At 32.6% G+C, this 17,061-nt stretch overlaps 3 protein-coding genes across 3 annotated transcripts; 1 reads left to right on the top strand and 2 right to left on the bottom strand.

The window, feature by feature from the left end:
• Positions 1–129: 129 nt before the first annotated feature.
• Positions 130–1,304, bottom strand: mRpL51 (mitochondrial ribosomal protein L51). The gene is made up of 4 exons (XM_090119633.1): positions 1,073–1,304; positions 873–992; positions 595–739; positions 130–338 (listed from the first exon to the last, which is right to left on the bottom strand). The coding sequence occupies exons 1-4, from the start codon at positions 1,132–1,134 to the stop codon at positions 195–197; spliced, it is 471 nt and encodes a 156-aa protein (XP_089975759.1). The 5' UTR covers positions 1,135–1,304; the 3' UTR covers positions 130–194.
• A 2,787-nt stretch (positions 1,305–4,091) lies between these two features.
• On the top strand, positions 4,092–8,836 carry LOC149909587 (uncharacterized). Its single transcript, XM_090119632.1, has 2 exons — positions 4,092–4,170; positions 4,369–8,836. The coding sequence occupies exon 2, from the start codon at positions 4,379–4,381 to the stop codon at positions 5,519–5,521; it is 1,143 nt and encodes a 380-aa protein (XP_089975758.1). The 5' UTR covers positions 4,092–4,170; positions 4,369–4,378; the 3' UTR covers positions 5,522–8,836.
• A 5,901-nt stretch (positions 8,837–14,737) lies between these two features.
• LOC149909586 (surfeit locus protein 6 homolog) lies at positions 14,738–16,958 on the bottom strand. Its single transcript, XM_090119631.1, has 4 exons — positions 16,596–16,958; positions 16,151–16,513; positions 15,169–15,377; positions 14,738–14,978 (listed from the first exon to the last, which is right to left on the bottom strand). The coding sequence occupies exons 1-4, from the start codon at positions 16,708–16,710 to the stop codon at positions 14,808–14,810; spliced, it is 858 nt and encodes a 285-aa protein (XP_089975757.1). The 5' UTR covers positions 16,711–16,958; the 3' UTR covers positions 14,738–14,807.
• Between the last annotated feature and the right edge of the window lie 103 nt (positions 16,959–17,061).

Below are 17,061 nucleotides of genomic sequence, written 5' to 3'. Positions count from 1 at the left end.
AAGCTATGGCAAAATGGTCTCAAAAATTTTCAGACAATTACCTTCTTTAAATATTTTAAAAGTAAGTCAAGTATTTTTTTCAAAGTACTCCGCCATGTTTTGTAAATTGTAATATCTATTAAAACCAAATTTATACTAAGATTGTTTGTTTTGACTACTATTTATTAATTAACAATAAAAACTACTTAAATATTCTAATCTCTAGACATTCCAGTTTTTGTTTTTCTGTTAAGTTTCCTATAGAGGAAAGATATCCGCTTCTCCATTTGTTTCCATTTTGTAGGTCTCTCTCTTGGCACAGCAGTTTTAGAAAACAACTTTTTCTTACGAAGGAGAACCTAAAGGAAATAAATATGGATTAGTTATTATATACATAATGTATAAAATATGACTTTAGTAAAATATGCAATAAAGTTTATATAATTTTCAGGGTTATCATATCAAGGGATACATTTCATAAATATTACATTAATTTTATTTTATTTGTTTAATGATTTAATTATAATATATCATATAATGTATTATGAACTGAAGTATATGAGTTAGGGATATTTGATTTTCTAATTTGAAAGACATTAATTCAAGAATATTTACCTGGTATTCATTACCACTAACGCCTCTTATCCAAGCCGGAACTGTGTATAATGTTTTAACAGGATGCAAATCTCCATTGCCCAAGATATCAATGTAATCATTCTGTCCATACAGAGCTTTACGTTCAGTCCATGGGTTAGCTGGCCTACATGGAATAACGAAGATTAATAATATAATATAAAAATAGAAATAGCAGAATAAATTATTATTATCGAAATCTTCGTAATCAAGGAGTCATTAAATAATTATAATTCTATAATATAATTTACTATCATTACCTGTATTCTGGCATAGGCAAACGTTTACCGAGAGATCTTGGTAATAATCCACCACACCACAATTTCTCTTCATACCCATACCTTCGCACCAACCGCGTTTTATCAGCATGATATCGCGTTCTGAAATTCATAACTTTGTTAATATTAATTCAGCTTGGTGAAAGAAAACGATCGTCTTATCTATTTTAATGTAATCTAACCTAACGAAATTGAAAGTTGGACGCCAAAATGATTTTAAAATTGTAGATCCTAGCCACTCCATTTTCCTAATTATTTTATTCACTATTATTCTATTTCGAATTGAAGAAAAGACTTTATATACTTATAATTCAATTTATTTTATAAATGGCAGTGCTGTATATAAAATGAAAAATATTTTATTTAGATTAAAATAATTATTCATAACATGTATTTTGACATATATGTATCAAGATAATCAAGTCTTCTTGACAGTTGACAGTCACAACCTCATGGAACGATTACACCTAATGCTAGGCGTCCACTAGGCGGATCGGGCCGGGCCGCATCGCAACGCAAAAATACGCCGGCCTATGTTTTGTATGAAACATCGTCCATTAGCGACGGATCGGGTCGGGGCGGGCCGCAACGCATTGGCGGATATCGCTTCGCAGGCGGATTTCTGCCGGTGGTGCGCTGCGGCCCGGCCCGCCCCGACCCGTCTAGTGGACGCAGGAAGGCGGATGTAAGCGGCGAGCGTCTGTTAGATAAAATCCGCCTAGGCGGTCCGCCGCGCCCCGTACAGGTGGACGCAGGAGCAAACAGCGCGTCCATTAGAGACGGCCCGTTGCGATGCGGCCCGGCCCGATCCGCCTGTAATGGACGCCTAGCATAACGAGTACAGTGGCGAGTCAGTAAATAAGCTCTCGGTCGAGAGAGTTGCCGAACCGAGTGGTTGTTTATTAACACGTATTTACACTAGTGGCGAGTCAGTTCAGTTTTGATCACCACGCGGACGTCTGAAATGGATCGAAAAAAAAAAAGAATTTAAACGGATTTTAAATCGGCTGTTACCAGATAGATACTAACGAATTGTGGGATTTATTAGAAGAGGAAGATCAACGAATTTGGACCAGAAAATGGATTTTAAGGCGAAATGCCCTTGGAGCAACAAATAGCCTTTTTAATGAATTGCAGTAGATCCATTTGTTATTAGCGGCCATTTTAATTGAGATTTTGATAAATTGTTTGAAAAAGTACACAAACACGCACCCTGCTTGATGACGAATAACGAACGAGTGGCGAGTGGCCGAGTGACAAGCGAGTGCGTGTTTATACGTGCCGAGCGGGATCGCTGCGGGGGCAGAAGAATGAAGCGGGGTGGTGGGTACTCGGCCTAGTATACAAATAGGGATTCTATGACTCTCTGGCTGCTCTTCTCGGCCGAGTACTCGGCCGAGCACTCGTTAAAGTGTTTATACCAACCGAGCACTCGGCTGAGGACACTGACACGCCACTGTACTCGTTAGGTGTAATCGCCCCATCACAGAACACCTTTATATTCCACAGGTCTAAATGCCTACATATTCCCCAATATAATAGCACAGAATACATAATAGTAGCTAAACGCTAATAATATTTAGCAAGTTAGTATCCTAAATTTAGGAACCCAGATCGTTACTAACCTTAGATCATTAAGTAAAGCGTCTTATTCACGGTCCATCTTGACGTACGTCCAGCCAAGGTCATACACGATGCACGATGCAAAACGACAGTGAATAGCGTTGACGTACGTCAATAATTATTATTATTATCTTGCTGGATGTGCACGACCAACTTTTCATCCAGCAAGCACCCCCACCACCGCGAACGTCGTGCAGATGGACAGTGAATAGCGCGGACGTACAGCAGATTAGTGTTGCCAACAGAAATTAATGTAAATACTTGGAAACGTGGCCTATTGATATGATTTTTTTGTGATAACTTAGTGAGTACATGAGCAAGCAAGAAACGGTTATTTTTGATTTTTATGTACACAGGAAATCCCAATTATCATTATTTATTTATTTGACACTTCATTACACACATTATTTTATAAAATATAAAAGTAAATAATAAATCACAAATCCATTACTTTTGGATCAACCTTGTACACATGGACAGTTTATATTCAGAAGTTATTATTTTAAAAGAGCTCCAAGGCGAATTGTTGAATAACACAGATTTTATGCAAAAGTCCACTGCAGAAAAATGGCAATTTATTTAAAAAAAATATCTTGACGAATTTGTTTGTTTAAAAAAAATGATTAGCTATATACTCTCTGTTCCCGCCACTTTAGCATTAAAGAGTCTTTTCGGTCATGAATGTGAAGTGGCGGGAAGAGAGAAACCGAGCTTCATTAAAAATTAATTAAAAATGAGCTCTTGAAATATATAAATTTAGATTTGGAATGTTTGGATTCATATAATTCATTTGAAAATAATGAAAAATTCTTAGTTACTGCAAAAAGTACAAAAAAATACATTTTTAAAAATATTTATTTACTCTTTATTTACCTCCTTTAAAATCAGATATACTCTATTTCTTCAAATAAAAGTTGGCAACCCTAGCCATGCTTGATGCGCGCACGATCGTCAGTAGGATACATCCAGCACCGCGGCGTTGAGCCGACGTACGTCGGGGATTGACCGTGAATAAGACGCTTAACACTCACTCATTAAGAAGCCTATTAAAATAATTTAGAAAGGTGTCACTATATAAACTTAAATTTTTCTCATTAACACAATAGAATGGAAATAATAGCAAATAAGTATAGGTAATTTCAAAATATCTTGCTTTTGAATTAACCCTTCATGTCACGAGATTTAATGTGTCCTACTGAATTTGCCTCTGTGATTTGTGTGGTGATTTGCATGCTATCTTGCTAAATGCGAGTACACTTTCCTAAATTTAGAAACCATTAAAACTAGCAAGGTGAAATAAATGCTCTAATCTTGTAATTCTTGGTTTATTCTATATAAAAGAGTTTGTTTGTTTTTTTGGACGCGCTAATCAGCTCAGGAACTCCTGGTCTGATTTGAAATTTCTTTCGTTGTTAGATTGCCCATTTATCGAAGACAGAGGAAGGCTCTAAGCTATACATTACATTAAGACCAACAGGAGCAGATCCACGAGGGTGAAAATAAAATATTTGTTTTTTAGATATTATGTATACATGCATCTGTGCCACTTTAGAATATTGTATTATTTATCTGTAATCTGTGGTAACTTCAATTAAACAAAATGGCCGATATGCTATAGGATTCAATTTTTATATCTACGACATTAAGAATAAATAAGGTATGTTTATAGCTTTAAATACATTAATAATCTCAATAAATTCATTAAAATTTCCAATAACTCATAGTACAAGTGTCGTAATATGGATATTACTTCTCAAATGACCCACTTCCGCGCATTTGCGTTGTTTGTTTACTTCTATAATTGTTATGTTTTAGTTTACATTGTAGTAAATTCATATTGATGTGATTATTTTAGAGACCAAAATATGTCCAAAAGGGAACCAAATGAACGAAATGAAAGAAAATTGGATGCCAGTGAATATGAAAACATCATTTCGCAGCACAACATATTTGAATCATCGAGGCCTAAACAACAAGAGCTGCCAAGTTTTCCAGGATTTTCAAATGCAGAAACACAAACAAAAACAAGTGATATCAAAGGTCAAGGGGCCCAAACAGCGTTAGGTGCATGGCCTTATAATCCTTGGTGGATGCTGGCAAGCACTTCTAGAAGTGTACCATCTCAAGATGACTTTTCAGAAGAAAGTAACCAGGCAAAAATAAAGCAAGAACCTAGTGGAGCTGGCACTCCGGATCATGACCCATTACAGAATGATCTTGAACAATTCCATACCCCAACTCCTCCCGCAGGACTTGATTCCTTTTGTGACGATTGCTCAGACCCATTTTGTGATTCAAGTGCAGCTTTATGCCGCCAATTGTTTCATTGTCCACATTGCAGGAAGAGTTATCCTACAATTCTCGAATTTAACACTCACTTAACAGGTGTGCATCCATCTCAAAAGCCATTTAGGTGTCAGATATGTTTGGAACCTTTCCATAAAAAGTCACATTTGCGCAGGCATTTGGATTCAAACCATTCACGTAAAGATGTAAACAAATGCTCAGTTTGCTCTAAATATATAAAAGATAAAAGCAACCTCCGTAAGCATATGCAAGTGCATACAGGCCGCGTTCCTCAGAAACAGTTTAAATGTGACCTGTGTAATAATAAACGTTATATGTCACTGGACCGTTTAAATAATCATAAAGTGGTCTGTACAGGTGAAAAGGTGTTGAAATATTGCGATATGTGTACTAAAGTGTTTGATAATTCAAGATCATTAAATAGCCACAAGAAGGTCCATGCAAGAGAATTGAAATGTGAAAATTGTGGTGAACAACTTCGGTCTCTAGAGCAATTCAATAGTCATCAGTTAGTTTGCCTCAGACACACAGCAGAGGTTGCAGTCTGTGCCCCAACTAGTAGTGGAGCCTCTGTAAGCCGTTGCTGCACCGAGCCTGGTTTGTGTGAACACGACAAACCTGCCTACTTGAACATACCGAGTTACGCAGCTGGTAGAGTGCTGGACGCAACACTTTCTTCATTGAAAACAGAAATGAACTGACAGCACATAGAGCACTCTTATCCAGTATGTATATTTATTCTTACATTGAATTCATTTTATACAAATTACCAAATAGTTTAATGAATGATGGTTATAATTTTTCACAATCAAAAATTACACAAGACTGATGCAAATATCCCGCCTCACAACTTGCTTTATTATTACCATTAAAATTTAAATTGTAGTTAGTAAGTAAAATAATTTAAGTACTGATAGTTTTATGTATATCCAATATCCATGTATGGTTTTGAAATATTAAATCTGTTACGTACTGCCATCATTGGGACAATTTTTATATTGCCTTGTGGATATGCATAAAATTAAATATACAATTTATTTTTATTTAATTACTTAATAGATACCACCTATATTCCATAAAAGCAGCTTTACTATTTAAAATCAGAAACAATATTTACATACAGTACATGATATAATGTACTTTATTATTTGAATACTGTTAACGCCTCGACTGATTTAGACTACTATTAGTGTGCAGTATTACATTTAACATTTTTTTTTATTTTTCTATTTTTAAATTGTAAGAGCTATATTTTTTTTATAATTTTTTAGAATAATTTTAAGGTACCTAAAATTAAAGGATAGACATAGTTAATAGTTATAGCAACTATTTTCTAATGCTTTAACATATTTGTTTGTCTATAGATGCGTCTATATTAATATACATATAATTTGTGTAATGTATTCTGCATTACATCTTAAAGACAATCATTTTAATAAGAGACACTTGAATAATAATTATACTATTACTTGTGTATAAGTGCAATCCATACAAGGCTAAGCCATGCATAGTGTGTTTAGTATGTTAATAAGAAAGGGAAAACTAGAATGTTTTATCTTTCAGTGTAACACACTCAAATTCTTCTTTGATGTTTGTATTAATATTTACTTCTTAAGATGAAAACATATTGGTTTAAGAATCCAAACCATAACAAATCTGTTTGATTTTTGTTTCAAAATTAAAGAATATAATTCTTATTGAATTCAAAAATTATCCCATAAATTTTGTAAAGAATCTATGTAAGAATTTCATAATAAGCACATCATTATATTATCATTTAAGTTTTATGTTATCATATAAAATTATTATTATATTAACATATATACACTGTTACTTTAAAAGAAATGAGACTTCAAATTTGAAGTTTGTTTATTTGTTGCTAATTTAAATTTTGTTTTAAACACAAACTTGTTTATTTAATATATAGTTTAAAAAAGTATATTTTACATCTGGTATGTGTTAGCTCAGTTATTAATATTATATAGGAAAAAAAAACTAACACAAAAAAAACATTTGTAATGTTCTTAAAAAGTCATTCATTTTGAATTATGCGTATATGTATTATTATTATTATTTTATATTAGTTACTTCTATTACAAATTAAATTGTTGCAAAAAGTATGCTAAGAAAATTTGCAGATACTTACTTACATATTTTCATTGCATATTATGTGTGTGATGCATATTATGCTAAAAAAATTGCAAATGAATCTCAATACATTATACTTACATAAGCCACATTTATTATGTATAAATAATTCTGTTTCTAAAAGTGCTGATAGACAATAATAACATTAACTTACAAAAATCTAATTCAAACACTTGTTTGTACAGACAGAGGCAATTCTTAATCGTCAAAGCATAGTTAACTTCTCAAGTCTCAACATTCAACATCCCCGTTTTTGTTTATTAATTTTATCGAACCGCCCTTCGATCACGTCGTGCTATATTTTGTTATATCGTGATTTTAAAACCAACAATCTCATTGGTCTTACATTCACCGTGCAAAAGCACGAATGCAGGTGTTTGGAAAATAATATCAAGTATTTTCCAATTCAAAATATTCATTTGCAATATTCAAACTGAAAATAGCGAAAGCAAAATATAGTGTACAACGAAACTTTACACGTAAAGGCTGAGCATTGCCCCATACATATTGAACTTTCGCAAGAACATGCCGCTCAGTGTATTATCACCCTATCCAAAACATTGTTCCCATGACCCATCTTAAAAAGCTCCCATCACACTCCCAAGGAACAGAAATATCACTTTTTTTGTCTTATTATTTCCGGGTTATGATGATAATGAATGACTTTTTAAGTACATATTTACAACCTTTTACAACAATATTGGGTTTATTCCGAATAATATTTATGCGATATTTGATATCCAATGTATGTAGTTTTAACTTTCATTATTAAAACATTGTTTAAATAGATTAAAATAATATTGTTAATGCATAAATTAGGTACAATAGTACAAATGAAGTTTTATTATTAACGGTTTTATAAGACTCATTTCAACAGATATTGGTAATAAAATTGGGTGGGATTTAAATTGTAAATTGGATGAATTTTGTACTCATCATTTCTAAATACACCGTTTTAAATTCTAAAATAGTAAGTGTATGGCGAATTTAGGAGTCGATAGCCTGATGTTTTATTTTTATGCACCTAGAATTAAGAAAAAAATGTGTTCATATGGTTTAGTTATACCTAGAATAAAATTAGTTTTATGTTTGCTTGCCGGGTACTGATAAAGGTAATTAAGATATGTATTATATTTAATTGATTTAATGTTTACTTGTAATAGAATTATTTGTGTAATAGATCTATTAGATCCCAAAAGTTTTGTAAAACTTGAAAGTTACGTCGTATATTTTTATAGATACCTACATGTGTAGGTACTTATCTATAAAAATATTTGGAAGAAACATCGAGATATATGTACTACGTACGTACGTAGTACATAGGTATATCTCGATGGGAAGAAAGCATATTTTTTTAATTCAATAGCTTCAGTATATTTTGGATTATGCCATTAATGAATTATTAATTGATGCTTTTCGTAACGAGATTCGAGGAAATACATATAATTCATTCATAATGACATTTCTATAGATTATTAAAATGTATCTGTCGACTTTGATGCCATTATCTCTTTCCCGATGACGTTTACAGTGATCTAAACGACCTTTCAAAGATATAACATCCTTACCCACCACTTATATAATTTCATATAAATTTAGTCAGTACCCGGTTTTGCTTTAAACTTATAGACAGTGCAATTCCTGCTTATCAATATTCTATAAATCCACCGATATTTAATTGTTACTCTCAAACAAAGTAGTACCTCTTTCAACAGAAATATAGTGACAATAAGAGAGCAATTTGTAAATACAAACTGCTCTTCTTGTTACCTTACAAATTAAGTTATTATTTTCAGTGGTAATACTGCGTTTATACCCATTGAATGTACAATAGACATTAAACGATAATAAACAGACTATTATTATAATGTTTTTGTTATTTCACAATACGCCTCAATTAAAACTTATATTTGTCTATCGCCACAATTATCAAAAAACTGCTGTTGTTTTTATGTGATCGACGCACATTCAAATAAAAAATCTTCTAGCCAATGTTTTGGGATTAGAACATGCATGAATAGAATACATCTATAAACTGAATGATTACATACTTAGAATACCTACATCTCGTAGAAACGGATTGTGCGAAAAACTAGTAGGTAAGGCCGTTCCGCGTTACCTACAAAGTACAATCTACATAAACATCCTAGCCACACAAACATAGTACCTAACGTACACATTCACGTACTACGGTGTGAGACAAAGATAGAATATACAGGGTGTCCCACTGTTGGTGTAAGGTTGGTATACTAAGCTCAAAGGAGGTTATAGTTTTGCATACCTACGCTGAGTACGTAAAAAATACTTATAACATTCCAGACGCAGTTTTTTTTTTCAAATACATAGATGAATTCTTAAAACTCTATGTGTACACCCATAACAAGTTACCCGCCCAGCTTTGCTACCAGCACGTGACCTATCGTTTAAGATTATGTTTTCATAAACAAATGCTCAGTGAAGCGGTATATGCCGTCTGCGCGAAGCTAGAGAAGAAAACATGGATTTTCAGAAAAAAAATAACAACAATTTTTTTGATGTAATTTTGTTGTTTAAGTATTTTTTACGTGATCAGTGTATGCAAAACTAATTAATTTAAATTATTTTTGTTATTTTAATTAATGAGTACTTTTTGTGTGATATATTGATAAAACATTTGACTTAATAATTAATGATGATATGTAGTTACTGTATTCACTTCTTTATGTTATTGTAATGATTTAAATGTTGTGTGCAGTTTTAATTGGGTTGTAAATTGTAATCTTAATATTGTTACCCTTAATAAGGCAAAGGGATATAGTTTCCCACCAAGACTATTTTGAAAAACATGTTTATTTTACATGAAAGATAGCCCATATAGACCGGGAGATACTGACACAAAATTTCGAGTCATTTGTAACAAGGATGGCGGTTCTACAGGGGTCTTAGTACGCAATGACAAAAAGAAAAATGATGGTGTGAACGCTGGTACCGGTGGCTTAGTCACGTGGGTATTTGTCGAACTCGTCGGAAAAATAGCGAAAGTCAAACGATTTGTAACACAAAAATTTTAGAATTTACCGATAGCCCATAAAAAAGTAGTAGGCGGTAGTGTCATGCCATACTTTTCCGGTGTGACTTACAGCCCGCCATACCGACGCGAATGTGTTGATTTAAATAAAACAATCATTCAACCATTTGTACCAGGCTAACTTTTGCACAGGTAACTATCGTCGTGCAGCCATTTACGAAAATCGCCATGCCATACTTTTCGGACGATTCCAAATGGTCGCCATACCGCCGAAAATCTGCAAAAAATTTTTATTTCGCCAAACTTTTTGTACCAGTATTGCATTTGGATTTTTGGAGAGTATTTGATAAAATGTGACCATTATTATATTTGCCATACTTCTAGTAGGGGGAAAAAGTGCTGTCATACTTGAAAACTTAATTTATTATTAATTTATATAAGTGAAGATTTCCAACACATAGATCTTTGAAATTTTGTATTTATATTTGTTGATCCTCAAACTTACAGGAAAAATAAGTGCCATACTGTTACAAATCGTTTGACTTTGGCTATTTTCCGACGAGTTAGACTAACGCCCACGCGACTAAGCCGCCGGTACCAGCGTTCACGCCATCGTTTTTCTTTTTGTCATTGCGTACTAAGACCCCTGTAGAACCGCCATCCTGTTACAAATGACTCGAAATTTTGTGTCAGTATCTCCCGGTCAAAATCTTGTAAGTAGATTATGTTTCCATCTTTTATGAAATGACAACTTTAGCTATGTTTTTTTATTGATTTTATGCGTATAACATTGATAACAGCGTTAAAATCTGCGAAATACTAAGTGGGAAAATTATTCCCTTGGCCCGATTGAGTTTATAATTTATTTCTTATTATATATATGAAAGTTTGAACTCACAAATATGTCAATACAAAATACAAATAATAATAGAATGCTGAAATTTGAATGAAAGTAAGCTTCTTAGGGGATGTAGATCATAGATGTGATATTTACATGTAATAATTTATTTGTAACAACTTTGGAGTTCCAGATGCGATACGTTTACTCAATGTCGGCGTCCATCTTCCAGATGAAGGAAATACTTACAAAAGATGCCGATTTTGTAGCACAAAAAAAGAGGAGAGAAGAACAAAAATAGTATGTTCCACGTGCCAAGTTGCACTATGTGCAAAGAAATGTTTTAAATTATTCCACGAGGCTTCACCCCAAGAATAATTATATTTTTAACACGCTTTTAGCTTACTTGTAATTAGCTATATTAATTATTATTAGAATAAAAATGCGATTGCAATACCGCTTTTTATTTAGCATGCATGATAATATTCATAGGCAAATAAAATAAAAGTTCGTAACGCATAAAAAAAAATTAAAAAATAAATGAAATGACAAAAGCGAAACCAGGTGAAATACTAGTATATGAATAACAACAAAACTAGGCATAATTCCCTTTGCCTAAATAGGCGAAGGGAATTATTTTCCCATTTCGAGACACAGTGCACATACATAATCGGGCAAAGGGATATTATTTCCCACCCAAAAAAAGGGGGTAAAAAACCATCCCCCCTTTTTCAAAATACTTTTTTTAAATTCTGCAGTATCTATTTACACTATTTCCACTGTAACTTACTTTCTAGCTGTAACACAGGCGCGAGCCTTATTAAGGGTTAATTTAGTAAGTTGATGTAAATGTTCTTGGATTATATCCTGTAACTGTGCCTTATATAAATAAATAAATAAATAAATAAATAGTGGGACACCCGGTATATTTACAATATACCTACTAGCTTTCCGCCCACGGCTTCGCCCGCGTTTTCTAAGAAAAACCTGCGTATCTCCCGTTCCCGTGGGATTTCCGGGATAAAACCTAGCCTATGTGTTAATCCAAGTTACCCTACATATGTGTGCCAAATTTCATTGAAATCAGTCCAGTAGTTTATGCGTGAAAACCATACATACATACAAACCTTTCCTCTTTAAAATATTAGAGTATATTTGTCTATGATATTAGTATAGCTGATAACAACCATTAGCCGAAGAGTAATTGGCAACGTAACCGACTAAACGCAACCCGGCTAATTAGCTGACTTCAGAGTCTTCAGACAGAACGTGTTTTCACGCGTAATATCTTTTTATTACGTCGCTTATATCTTCCATACTAATATTATAAATGCGAAAGTAACTCTGTCTGTCTATCTGTTACTCAATCACGCCTTAACTACTGAACCAATTTGCATGAAATTTGTTATAGAGATATTTTGATACCCGAGAAAGGACATAGGATAGGTTTTATCCCGGAAATCCTACGGGAACGTGTTTTTCTTTGAAAACGCGGGCGGATAGCGAGTAATATTATAACAATGGTCAATAGGTTAACGGCGACATAGAATAATATATGTTTGTATTTCGTTTTGTTAGACCTGCACATTTGCTTAACTTTTTTCAATTACGATTACATAATATGTATCTTATATATAAAAATGAATCGCAAAATGTGTTGGTAAGCGCATAACTCGAGAACGGCTGAACCGATTTCGATAATTCTTTTTTTATTATATTCCTTGAAGTACGAGGATGGTTTTTATGTATAGAAAACGTAAATATGTACCACGGGCGAAGCCGGGGCGGACCGCTAGTTTATGATAATAATGATCGATGCAAGTAATTTTAAGATTTAATTTTACTGATAAACCATTCTAGTCATAATAAACAATTTCTGATTTAAAGAAGACGTCGCTACAATTTTGTGTCAATAAACCTTTATTCTTTTTATACCAGAGACGTTACTCTAAGCGTTACTCTATATAAAAATCGAAATCTGACATCTAGAATCGCTAGAATCAAATGCATTGATTACTTGTGAATAAAAATCACCATAAATCAATAAGAGCATTGTGTTTTTTTAATTATGTAGATACTTATCTTATTTTGCTCCTAATTTACGAATGAAAGTACATATATCACTGGGAGAAGGATTCGCCTAATGAATTTTAAAATTGACATGTGTTTCTAATTCAATTGACAATTAATGTTTCAAGTCCTTAAAAGATCACAGTTAAAGATTAATTTACTTCACAGATCTAGTACAAGACTACTACTAGATCTGTGATTTACTTTAATCGATGTTTTTAAGCAGGTTATAAAAAAAAACCATATACCTCTCTTCGAAGATAAAATTGATAGACATCAAATGTTGCCTTTTAAATTGGCTCGACTATAGGATCCATTACTTGCTTGGATGCTAATAGTACGAGATCCGGCTGCAGGATCAGTGCGTTCATCTGTTTTTTGCTGAAAACCGAATTTTTATGTATATTTATAATTAGGAGAATATATATCGACTAGGTTGCCAGTCAAAATTTGGCCGCAAGCATGTTTAATTAAAATTTTTCTAATCGATTTTTGGGAAAAAAATTCGTTCACTTGTTTTTTGAATAAAATGCAGTCTACATCACGTCAAATGATATAAAAATTCTAAAAAATCACGGTTGCCGCTTTTCACCTGGCCGCAACATCTTGGCAGCCTGGTGCAAACAGGTATGATTTCGATTTATTTTTACGTTCATAACGCACATTTATGAATCATATATCAAATTAAAGCTAATTTTTCTCTATTTATTATCATATATGGTTGCCTTATTAAATCCGGCCGCAAATAAGGGTTGCTGGCTTATAAAAATTATAAATATAAGATTAGTGTGTTCATCGGTTTTTTGCTGAAAACCGAATTTTTATGTAACTATATGTATTTGTAATTAGGAGAATATATATCAACTAGGTTGCCAGTCAAAATTTGGCTGCAAGCATGTTTACACTCAACCTTAAATATTCTTCATCTTTAACAGCCGGCAACCCTTATTTGCGGCCGGATTTAATTAGGCAACCATATATGATAATAAATAGAAAAAAATTAGCTTTAATTTGATATATGATTCATAAATGTGCGTTATGAACGTAAAAATGAATCGAAATCATACCTGTTTGCACCAGGCTGCCAAGATGTTGCGGCCAGGTGAAAAGCGGCAACCGTGATTTTTTAGAATTTTTATATCATTTGACGTGATGTAGACTACATTTTTTTCAAAAAACAAGTGAACGAATTTTTTTCCCAAAAACCGATTAGAAAAATTTTAATTAAACATGCTTGCGGCCAAATTTTGACTGTCAACCTAGACGATATATATTCTCCTAATTATAAATATACATAAAAATTCGGTTTTCAGCAAAAAACGATGAACGCACTAATCCTATATTTATAATTTTTAAAAGCCAGTAACCCTTATTTGCGGCGGGATTTAATTAGGCAACCATATATGATAATAAATAGAAAAAAATTAGCTTTAATTTGATATATGATTCATAAATGTGCGTTATGAACGTAAAAATGAATCGAAATCATACCTGTTTGCACCAGGCTGCCAAGATGTTGCGGCCAGGTGAAAAGCGGCAACCGTGATTTTTTTGAATTTTTATATCATTTGACGTGATGTAGACTACATTTTATTCAAAAAACAAGTGAACGAATTTTTTTCCCAAAAATCGATTAGAAAAATTTTAATTAAACATGCTTGCGGCCAAATTTTGACTGGCAACCTAGTCGATATATATTCTCCTAATTATAAATATACATAAAAATTCGGTTTTCAGCAAAAAACCGATGAACGCACTGATCCTGCAGTGGGATCTTAGACTATAAGAACACTTTTAAAGGCAAAGACAGGCGGAGGGTGCCTGTTATATACTATGTAGTGATAACACAGCAAATTGTGCAATAATGTGCTTTATTTTGTACTAAGCAAGATTTAATAAAAGAAAATACAGAAAAGTGAAATCATTATATGACAACTCGTCCTCTTTTAACTGAAGCTTTAACCTTCTTAACTTTCTTTTCTTTCTTTTTCTTCATTATATTTTCCTTACGCTTTTTCTGCCGTTCATCCTTTTTGTCCTCAACAGATTTTATCCTATTTTCCCATTGCTTTTTGCTAGCTTTCTTTTTTTGTTCCTGTAAAGATAATTAATAAATAAATATATTATAATGAAATAATAATACACATAAAAAAGCCAGGCGACAAGTCAACAGTGCGTAATAGCTCAACAGAGAGCAACCTAGAAGAACTGAAGTGCCTGGTTAGCACTTCTAAAATTATTATTACCTAGGAATTAAATTTATTTTATATTTGTTTCAAACTTACTTGTCTCTTAATAGATTTCTTCAATAGAATCGGATCATCTTTAACTTTTTGACCTTCCGCTTTCTGAAGGATATTCTTCCAAGCAATTTTCTCTTTTAAATCTTTGGCTTTACTGTTGTCTGTCTCTGTTAATTCATGAACCTTTTGCTCTTGTTGTTTTAATTCATCCAAAATTTTTTTTGCATCCTTATGTCCTTTTGGTGCCTTTTCTGAAATAAAAAAATTGATAATCAACCATAATTATTTGTTATATTATAAGTTTTTGTTGAAATAGATGTATATGTTAAGGTGAAAAGCTTCTTGATGTTTATACATCTAACTTGAGCAAGGAGTTGGTCTTAAGTAGTTAATATATGCCAAGAGAATTAATCTATACTAATATTATAAAGCTGAAGAGTTTGTTTGTTTGAACGCTAATCTCAGGAACTACTGGCCCGATCTGAAAAATTCTTTCGGTGTTAGATAGCCCATTCATCGAGGAAGGCTATAGGCTATATTATGTCATCACACTAAGACCAACAGGAGCGGAGTCACGTGGGTGACACCGCGGAGCGCAGCTAGTATTAGTTATATTAAGTCAAAAAAGTTTTGTGTACTAGCTTTCTGCCAGCGGCTTCGCCCGAGCAATCAAAGAAAACTTGCGTAATTACTGTTCCCCTGGGATTTTCGGGATACCACCTATCCTATGTCCTTCCTCAGGTCTCAAATTTGGTACAGAAGCAAGCATCTCTGTACCAAATTTGAAGTAAATTTATGCAGTACTTATTGAGATTAGCCCGGACATACTTACAGACAGAGAATTAAGTTCTAAAAATTCTATTTTTGGCTTCGGTATCTATTGTAGATCACACCTCAAATATTTAAAAAAAAATTCAATTTACAGTTTTGACTTTCCTATGATTTTATTATATGTACATAATATTATGTACATAGTACATGCATGTACACACATGTAATTTAATGCAATATTTCATTTAAATACCTTTTTGTCCCAAATTAGCAAAGTCAAACTTTGAAAATACAAGCTTTCCTTCGGTATTAAAAACTGGTTTAGTCTGGTTAATTTTAGGTTTAATTTTGATTTCTTGATCTTCACTGGTATTAACTACTTCTTTGATTTTATTTTTATTCAACTTTACTCTCTCCTTCTTTTTGATTTTCTTGTTTAATTTACTCATTAAACTCTTTTTTATTAATTTGCTTTTCAAATTAAATTTTTGCTGTGACTTCATTTTTTCTAACTTTTCTTCCAGTTCAGCTATACTATGTGCTCGTTTTGGTACTTCAATATCATTCTGTTTGTTATTCGTTGTTATTTCAAAATCCATTTGATTCTCATCATTTCCTAAAATAAAAAGTAAATTATAATTTTTATAACAGCACGCGTGGCGTTAATTAGATCAAAAAACTTAACTAAACAAAATTACCATTAAGTTGATTTGGTGCTGCATAAAATGTAAAAATACTTTTAATGAAGTTAACTTCTTTAAGTAACTCTTGCTTCAATTGTTTTATTTTAACAGGTTTTTTTGGTATCCCCATAGCTTGTGTCGTTTTTAAAATATCAATAATATCGAAATAACCAAAAATAACTTTTTGAATCACACTTCAAGGTTTTATAACTTTCTAGCTTTTGTAATTTAACTTTAAATATATACTTTATTTTGAGTCTGTCTAATACTTAAAAGGAGAAGACCTAATTAAATATAAAATTTGTAAATTTAAGTACATCAATACAGCACACTGAGTTGAAAACACACACAAAGCTGAGCACAAAACACATGGGAATATGACAGACACAGAGCAAGTAATATGTAGAGTGCGTTTCACGAAAGAGTTCCCCTGCCGTTATGTTGGCTTACCTGACTGTCAAAAACGAAAATAGTTTTTTTT

The sequence above is a fragment of the Colias eurytheme genome, chromosome 3 (assembly GCF_061535395.1).
Source record: "Colias eurytheme isolate Ceu_HAF_F1 chromosome 3, ilColEury1 Martin Lab GWU primary, whole genome shotgun sequence".
Classification (NCBI taxonomy): Eukaryota; Metazoa; Arthropoda; class Insecta; order Lepidoptera; family Pieridae; genus Colias; species Colias eurytheme.
Note: the sequence above shows the minus strand (reverse complement) of the source record. Positions and strands in the feature narration are given on the sequence as shown.

Coding starts and splice junctions, on each gene's coding strand:
- mRpL51 (XM_090119633.1), bottom strand. CDS start 1,134: ATGGAGTGGCTAGGATCTACAATTTTAAAATCATTTTGGCGTCCAACT. Junction 993..1,072: donor CCAACTTTCAATTTCGTTAG/GTTAGATTACAT, acceptor TATGAATTTCAG/AACGCGATATCATGCTGATA. Junction 339..594: donor TTAGTGGTAATGAATACCAG/GTAAATATTCTT, acceptor TATTTCCTTTAG/GTTCTCCTTCGTAAGAAAAA.
- LOC149909587 (XM_090119632.1), top strand. CDS start 4,379: ATGTCCAAAAGGGAACCAAATGAACGAAATGAAAGAAAATTGGATGCC.
- LOC149909586 (XM_090119631.1), bottom strand. CDS start 16,710: ATGGGGATACCAAAAAAACCTGTTAAAATAAAACAATTGAAGCAAGAG. Junction 16,514..16,595: donor AGCACCAAATCAACTTAATG/GTAATTTTGTTT, acceptor TTTTTATTTTAG/GAAATGATGAGAATCAAATG. Junction 14,979..15,168: donor AGAAATCTATTAAGAGACAA/GTAAGTTTGAAA, acceptor TTATCTTTACAG/GAACAAAAAAAGAAAGCTAG.